The following is an 8665-nucleotide window of genomic DNA, read 5'->3' as shown; positions in this document are numbered from 1 at the left end:
AGGAGAGAGGGAGAGACGGACCGGGGCAGGAGTGGGAGGGAGGGAGGGCGTCATAGGATACAGTATACAAGGGGAGGGCGGAGGAGCGTGGAGGCGGTGACAGGTGGACACACGCGCACTCACGCGGGCGCACTGTGTCGACTGTCGTCCCGAGCCCGGGAGACATTGACCGTGTGTGCGCGCGTGGGCCTCTTTTGCGCCACTCGCTCGCACGCCCGCTCGCCCCCCAGCGGCCACTAACATCGGAGGGTGGGAGGGGATGCGCGCGCGCGCGCGCGCGCGTGCCGCCCCCTGTCCGACTTTCTCTCTTTGTCTCCGGCGGCGAGGCGCAAAAAGACGATCGGGCCTGTGGATGGGGGAAGCGCAAGGGGCCCTGTGCCGAGGCGTCATTCAAAAGCAAGGTGGAGGGGAGGGGGACAAAGAGAGGGGTAGAGGGAAGCGCGACAGCCGTCGAATCTATGGAGGGGAGGCCGAAGTTCCTCCCTTAGAGGGGGGGGAGGGGGGAACGAGGAGAAGGAATGACGGAAGGGGCGGGAGAAGGGGGGGGGGGGGGCGGTCTGTACACAGTTCGGGATCAATCCCAAGGGGTTAGCCTTTTCTCGCCGCCATCCGCCGAAAGACACCAAGCGCAGGCAGGGAGCCCGATCGAAGAGGAGAAGGGGGGAGAGGGAGCGCGCACCCTTGCCCCACACGCACACGCAGACACATCCACGCACATAGCCCTCCTGCCATGCGCCCCCTCGCGTTGACAACGCAGGAACATGGGGAGGAGGGAAATGAATGCGGATCCACATGGCGGCGTGTGAGCATGGGCGAATGGCCAGGCCACCACCTAGTCAACCTCGGGCTCGACAGCCATCGAGAGGAGGCCGCCGCCGTCATCGCAGTCGTCGTAGCCCACATCATCGCTGTCGTCATCGGCCTCCACACCGGGGGCCGCCTTGCTGACTGGCGACGAGGAGGCCGAGGAAATGGCCGACGCATAGGGGGTCAGCGAAGGAGAGCTCGGGCTGGAGCTGTCCCCGGTGGCGGCAGGGGGCTGGGCCCCGGGCCCCGGGACATCGGACACCGGCTCGGCAGTGACCGTACCGGCAGGATCCGGCACTGGAGCCGGAGCCGGAGCCGGAGCCGGAGCCGGAGCCGAAGCCGCCGGCTGGATGACCCGAATGTTCGGCGAGGAGGAGGGCTTCGGCGCGGACGCCCCCTGAGCCGGTGGCGGCGGGGTGATCTCCACGACCGGACGTGCCTCGGCCGCCGGGGCCGGGGCCTTGCCCCGGGCGATGGCCGAGATCCGGACAATCTGCTCCCGCTGCCGGCGCAACTCATACCGGTATCGATCGATGTCGGACACGGGGATGGCAGCGGCCGCCGCCGCGGCCGCCGCGGCCGCCGCACTGGCATTGGATCCACCACCCCCGCCGGTGGTCTTCTTCGGGTACATGGTGTTATCGGCGCACACAAATGGACAGAGAAGGGACGACTGGGCGAGGTGCGCGCCGGCCGACACGGCCGCCTCCACCTCGCTGGTCGGCGCCGCCAAGTGCACCGTCGACACCGGGCCCGTGGTCATGGCCGTCCGGGCGGCCGCCATCAAGACTTCATCATCCGGGAAGAGAAGCGGATCCACGCCCGGCAGGGCAGGCGTGCGTTCCAACTCCCGGAGGATGTCCACGGTCCCGGTCCGAGACAGGGCATCCACCCGGTGCAGGCAAGTGGCCAATGCGGCGAAGGCAATCCGGAAGGCCCCATGCACCAGGGCAATGCAGGTGGCATTTCGACCACTGTCCACCCGCGGATGCAGCGGATTCTCCAAACTCAGGAGGAAGGGCCGGGCCGGATCCACGGACCAATCGGTGCGCGAGGACTTCAGGAAGAAGTCCCCCCCGAAGCGCACCGAAATGCCATAGTTGTTGTAATCGAAGTTCCAGCCAAAGAAGTGCAGGAACCCCAGCAAGGTACGCAGCAGGCTCTTCGGCGCCGGGGCCGGAGACGAATGGGGCGACAGCGAGCTCGGCGACAGGGGAACATCCGCCATCGACGGGCTACCGCCCTGCTGCTGACCGGAAGTGGAGGCCGTGGAGGGGGCGGCAGGGGCAGATTGCTGACCGCCAGCACCGGTGGCCGTGGCCGTGGCCGCGGCCGCGGCAGACTGCGCGGTAGACTCGGGCACCGCCTCGGGAGGTGGCGGCTCGGCGGCCGAGCCGTCGGGGGAGGCCGCCCGCTCCGGAGCCAGCCCCTCCGACGAGACAGACTGCCCAATGGCAACTGGCCCATCGGAGGGGGCCGGCTCGGACGCCGAGCCATCAGACAGGGAGGCCGACTCGGCGGCCAAGACATCAGAGCCAGACTCCGAAGCGGGGATAGGGGGGGACAAGGACGAAACGGGACCAGGCACCGGGCCCAGGGAGTTACCGCCAAAGGGGGCCTCGGTGTCCGAGGCTTCATCGGCAGAGGAGTGCTCCGGGCTGAAGTCCGATTCGGACGAGCAACCGGGGGTCGACTCAGGGGTGGCGAGCCAGTCCGGCGAACCGGCGGTCTCACCAGGCAAGGACATGGAGAAGGAGTTGATGAGCGTCGAGGTGGCAGTGCTGGTCGTGCCGGTGCCGGTGCCGGTGCCGGTGCCGGTGCCGGTCGAGCTGGTGTCGGCTGCCGCGCCGGTGGAAGGCCCTCCAGCGGGACCCACGGCAGCCGGGGGCGGCGAAGGGCCACTCGATGATGGGGCCGCCACGGCCACCGGGCTGCCAGCTGAGCTGGGCCCATTCCGCCCGGCACGGGCGGGGTGGCCACCGGCCGGGCCACCAACGCCACGACCAAGCCCCGGCGAGGAGCCGGCACTGGAAGACCCGCTCACCGAGCTGCCGGCCCCGGCCGCCGACCGTGATGCCGAATGACCGGCCCCGGGCCCGGGGCCGGCCGCACCTGCGGTCGACACCGACCGCAACTGGGCCGCATGAGCGTAACTCAGAATCCCGGGCGAAGGGCCGCCACCCGAGTGGGCCGAAATGTCGGGGGTGGCCCCCCCGGCACCGCTGACACGCCCGGCGACCGGCGATGAGCCGCGACTGGCACCGCGTGCGCCGCGCATCACCGCATCCCCCGCCGGAGGAGCGGCCGTGGCGACGGCCGCAGCACCTGCCCCACGCGTCCGGCCAGAGCCCCGGCGCGATTGCGACACACCCCCTGGCATGCCATCAGCCGCCAGACGGCCGGCGACGCCTCCGCGACCAAGAGCATCATCATCCGACGGAGCACCAGCCGCATCCGATGACGAGGCACCAAGAGTGCCCACGGCCGCGGCCGCGGCCGCCGCCGCCGCTGCGGCATCGGCCGTCGCCCGGCGGAAGGTCGAACGCATGGATCCGGCCGCCAGGTGGCTGCCACCACCCGCCGACGCGGAGCCCGGGGCCCCGGTCGTGACGGCGCCCGGCGACGCACTCGCCCCGGTGGCCGAGGGCGACGGGAAATCCCCGGCATTCGGGGCCGAAGCGCGTCGCCGCGACCCGGCACCAGGCCCCGGCGATCCGGCCTGATCAGCACCGGCAGCCACATGCTCCGGGTGGTGATTCGCCACTCCGGCCGCCGAGCGGTGCTCCTCCGGATGCTCGGCCGCCGGGTCGACCATCGGCGTGCCGGCGGCCGAGGACTTTCCTTCGGCAGCGGTGGCGGGGCTCGAAGCAGCCGCAGCCGCGGCCGCCGCCGCCGCCGCCGCCTCGGCACGTCGCTGGGCAGCTGTGCCACCACGGCCGCCGCCGCCGCCGCCGCCGCTGCCAGCCGAGCCGGCCCCTGTCACGCGGGGGCTGGCTTCCGGCGCCTCCGCTGTCAGCACTGGCTGCTGCTCATACGGGTTGCCATAGTGGGCATTTTTGGCCGAATACTGCAGGAAACTGACCACCATGCACAGGAGGACGAAGGACCCCATGCCGCCATAGTACGTGTCGTTGAGCGACCGCGCGGCCAGGATGTACTTCAGGATGACCATCAGTGGGCGGAGGATCGGGAACTCCGTCAATTGGGCCTCCGTGAACTGGGCACTCAGCTCGGCGTCGGCATAGTTGCTGCCAATGTCCACGGCCACACCGGATGGGCCATGGCGGAACTTGACAATCGGCACCGACGCTCCGTCCAGAAGGCGGACGTCCAGCGCCCAGTCCGTATGGCAAAGAGCAACTGATGCCGCGCAAGCGACACAGGAGGTGCACCGGAAGAACACGCGGTCAGAGAAAGAGCCATGCCAGGGGAGAGCGCGGTGTGTATGTGTGTGTGTGTGCGCGCGAAGGGAGAGAGAGGGGGAGAGAGAGAGAGAGAGGGAGAGAAAGAGAATGCGAGAGAGGGAGAAGGGAGGCCAGGAGTAAGAGCGCGCGCTCGGACGGATGGGCGTACGAAACAGCGTGCGGAGGTGATCCAGTGACGGGGGCTCCATGGACAAGTTCGAGGGGACCAGATGCCCGGCTTCGGTGTTGGGCGAGGCCGGCTCATCATCGGCCGAGGGGACGGGGTCTCCCTGCAGCGCAGCGGCAGCCGCAGCGGCCGAGGCAGTCCGGCTGGCCAACAATCCTCGCGACACCAGAACCAGATCGATGTCAGACTTCGGCAACAGAAGCCCGGTGCGTAAACTCCCTGCAAGGATGGCACAAGCACAAGAACGAGCCGACGGGAGGTGTTAGCGAGCATAAGGAAGTGGGAGCAGGAAAAGAAGGTGCCCCTCCCAATGGGGCGGGGGGGGGGGGGGCCGGCAGCGCCCAGACATACCGTAGAGGTCGATCGCAAAGTCCGGGAGGTGCTTATCCACCAGGTCCGAAACCAGACCCGAGATGTGCCTCCGGATGAAGACCTCATCCTCGCTCGGAGACAGGTAAATCACCAGCCGGTCCAGCAGCTGGTCCATCAGAGGAGCATGCTCATCAAGGAGCTTCCAAAAGTGCATCATCGACTCGTGCTGCTGCTGCTGCTGGGCCGTCATGTGCTGGTGTGAGGAAGCCTGTTGGTGGTGGTGTTGCTGCTGCTGCTGCTGCTGCTGCTGCTGCTGCTGCTGCTGCTGTTGTTGCTGCTGCTGCTGCTGCTGCTGCTGCTGCTGTTGGTGATGCGTGTGGCCATGGCCGCTCTGGGCCTGATTCTGAGGATGGTGCTGAGCCTGTGCAGTGCGCCCATGGGGGAAGGAGGGGGGGTGTGAGTGAGCGCACAGGCATCGGGGGAAGAAGGGAAGAAGCATAGCGAGGGAGGTCCCAAGGACCAAGACAAGGGCAGGGTGCGTGGCGTACCTGTGTGGTAGTCGAGGCACCACCAGTGTGATGATGGGACGGATATGAAGCTGGGGACGAGGAAGATGGGGGGGAGGACGAGGACGAGGACGAGGACGAGGACGAGGACGTGGAAGCGGACGCAGATGCGGACGCAGATGCGGACGCAGATGCAGATGCTGACGCAGCGGAGGACGCGGCGGAAGACGATGGGGAACCCACCGAAGTCGCGATCAGGGGCGAAGACGAGGATACCACCGCCGCGGGAGAGGGCGAGGACGAAGGCGCCTACGAGTTCAAGGGGCGACGGAGGAACGGAGGAAGGGGAGAGGGAGAGCAAAACAGGGTGAGGATGTGAAGCGAAACCAGTAGTGGCGAGGGAGGGAGGGCCATCTCAGGCCGAGCACAGCGGGCGAGTGGAGGGGGGGGCAGAGGAGATACGGACAGTGGGTGGGGCGTGATGCTGCGAATGCTGGTGGTGCGGGGCAGCCCGTGCCGAGACGAAGTTCGCCTGGGGGGGGAGGGGGGGGGGGGGCAAACAGGGACCAACAGGAACGGACGAGGGGAGGTCAGCTTAAGGAGCCCCGGATGCCAGGGGGAAAGGGGGGGGGGGGCGCAATCGGAACGGCGCAAAGGACGTACGGTCCGACTGGCCGAAGTGGTCTGTCCGGAGCCGGCGGATGCCTGGGCCGGATGGTGCGCCGGGACGGGGGCCGACCCGGACACGGAGGCCTGACTGGCCCGCGAAGAATGCAGCGTGGCCGAGCCGCGCTCGATCGGCAGGTTCGATGCCCCGGTCGAGTGGTGCGAGTGGTGCGAATGGTGCGCGTGGTGCGCGTGGTGCGAATGATGCGAATGGTGCCCATGGTGCGCGTGGTGCGAATGGTGCCCATGGTGCGAGGCGGAGTGGTGTGAGGCTGAAGCCGAGGCAGAGGCCCCGGCGCCGGTGGCCAAAGCACTGCCCGACACGATTGGACTGGCGGTGTCCGGCCCGAGCGAATGGGCGGAGACCCCATGCTGGATGGACCCGGACCGAGCCCGCGTCATGAGCTGCGGCGAGGGGGAGGCCGCCGTGGCCATGTCCCCGGCAAAGGAATCGGCGGCGTGGCGCGAGGAACGCATCGGAGCTGCGACAGGGCCCGACGGTGTGGAAGTGCCGCCGGTGGGGGCCACGGTGGACATGGTTGACACCAGGGCCGGGACCGAGGACGCCGAGGGACCACCGGCCGTTGGCAAACCCCCGCCGCCGCCGCCGCCGCCGCCGCCGCCCAGGAGCAGAGGCGACCCATCGTCAACGGATTCGGGCAGATGCCCGCGGGCGTCAGCCATGGTCGAGCGATTCCGCCGGTTTTTGGTTTTGCTCTTGGACTTGGGACGTGTGGTGGTGGTGGTGGTGGCTACACTGGAGGCAGCCAGGGGACCGACATCTGGGATGTCGCCAAGAGCGGCGGCACAGGGGACCGTGCCAGGCCCAGGGCGCGCCATAGGTGCAGATGCAGATGCGGCCGACAGGCGCGGCGTCTGCTTGCCTGTGGCCACCGGCGGATCGGTCAACGGGCTGGCGCCGGGGCCGGGGGCCGGGCCCGGGTCCGGTATGTTGGGCTTCGGGCTGAAGACTGGGGGATCGGCCATTGTGGCGGCCGACGTTGGAGGGGCCGGTGGCTGGGCCTCCAGCGGCGGGTGCAGCTGCGACGGTGGCTGCGACAGCGGCGGCTGCTGCTGCTGCTGGTTCGACTCCCCCTTCGGCAATGATCCGCCGCTGCCGGACGAGTGCGTAGACGTCATGGCCAGCCCAGACAGAGGAGGGGTGGGAGGAGTCTGGCAATGAAGAGGTGGAGGATGTGGATGTGTTCGAGGGGTGCGGAAAGAGAGGAGGGGAGGAGGAACAGGTGGGAGGGGTGCTGAAGGTTGGTGCCAGGAACCCGGGAACCGGGAAAGCAAGAGAGAGAAGGAAAGAGAGAGAGAGAGAGAGAGAGAGGGGGAGGGAGAGAAAGAGGAAAGAGGAGGGGGCCGTGTGACGGGCAAGCGCGCATACAGACGCAGAGAGACACACACACACACACCTTAACGGGGGGGGAGGGGGGGAGGGGGAGGCGGGAAAGCGGGAGAGTCAGGGCAGCTTTCTCCTCGAAGACGGGGGAGGTGGAAGAGGGAGAGCGCCTGCAGCTGCGAAGGGAGGGAAGGGAGGGGGAAGTGACTCGAGGTCGAGTCCCCGAGCGACTGGACAAAGCGAGAGATCGAACGGGAGGAGGGAGAGTGAGCGGCACAATCGGCGGGAAGTTGACCGTCCAGGAGGACCCGGAAGAGCCAGGTATGAGTCCATGTAAGGCGGAGGGCGGAGTGGGGGAGGGGCGGGGCGGGGCGGCAGGGGAGGAACTCGCGGGCACAATGAGAGCGGGCGGGGAAACCAGCCAGCCAGGGAGCATATCGAAAGCGAGGAGGCGGGGGGGGGGGGGCGGGACGGGCGAGCAAAGGAGACCAATGGGCAGGCGCACGTCCAGATGGAAAAAAAGAAGGCGGCAGAGGGAGCGCGACGGGGAGGGGAGGAGGGGGGCGAGGGGCAGGAGGCGCAAGAGCGAAGGAAGGAGAGGGAGAGAGTGTGGGCGGAAGAGAGGAGAGGCCCCCCTGGGTGTGAGGAGAGGAGTGGACAATTTCCTTGGGTGACGACTAGAGATCCCAGGATGGATGGCCAAATACACGGGGGCGGCCGGAAGATTCGGCCTAGCCCACCTGTGGGTCTGGCCCAGGCGCGTGGAAGACAGACTCTGCGTGTGTGTGTGCGTGTGTGCGAAGGAGAGAGGGAGAGCGAGAGAACCACAGCGAACAGCTGAGTGGCGGGGGAAAATGGGGAGCCAAGGGTGCGGGAAGCCGCTGGCCACACAAGGGGACAACATGCGCCTGACGCGGACATACACACACGCGCGCGCGCGCGCGCGCGAGCCTCTCCACAGTCACTTACACACATGGGCACATGCTAGGAAGAAATAGCCGGGCGAGTCGGGGCTCGGGGGGACGGGGGGGGAGGGATATCCCTCAGGACGGAACTTGGTCATGCGGAGGCGAGGCCACTTGCTGTGGGCAAAAATGGGCATTTTGCCGGCGCCGGCGCGGCCTCGGCAGCTGGGGGGGGAGGGGGGGACCGGGCCGGGCCGGGCCGGAACGGGCGCATGGCGGTGCGAGCATGCGGGGACTGGCCAGTGGCGCGCACCAAGGCGGGCTGGCACACGCCGGACGAGGGACAGAGACCGGCAGAGATCCCAGCCAAACACGGGCTGGAGCAGAGTATCCCCTCGATGCCCCACGCCCGGCCCCCGGTGGCGTTTCCGCACCCCAGTAAGACAGATCGTCGCCCAATGGGGCCAGAGGCCCGGGGCCGGGGAGAACTGGCGCGCACGGGACAGTCTTGGGGGCCGGAGGGGGGGGGGGGG

The 8665-nt window shown here is 68.6% G+C and overlaps 1 protein-coding gene across 1 annotated transcript; it reads right to left on the bottom strand.

Annotated features, from left to right (window-relative positions):
* Positions 1 to 832: 832 nt before the first annotated feature.
* On the bottom strand, positions 833 to 7022 carry H696_04472 (hypothetical protein; the record flags this gene model as incomplete). Its single annotated transcript, XM_009498350.1, has 6 exons — positions 833 to 4167; positions 4381 to 4617; positions 4750 to 5131; positions 5368 to 5525; positions 5679 to 5748; positions 5880 to 7022. The coding sequence occupies 6 exons, from the start codon at positions 7020 to 7022 to the stop codon at positions 833 to 835; spliced, it is 5325 nt and encodes a 1774-aa protein (XP_009496625.1).
* Between the last annotated feature and the right edge of the window lie 1643 nt (positions 7023 to 8665).

Source organism: Fonticula alba (assembly GCF_000388065.1).
Source record: "Fonticula alba strain ATCC 38817 unplaced genomic scaffold supercont2.7, whole genome shotgun sequence".
In the NCBI taxonomy this organism is placed as follows: domain Eukaryota; order Rotosphaerida; family Fonticulaceae; genus Fonticula; species Fonticula alba.
This window is presented reverse-complemented; position numbering and strand designations above follow the sequence as displayed.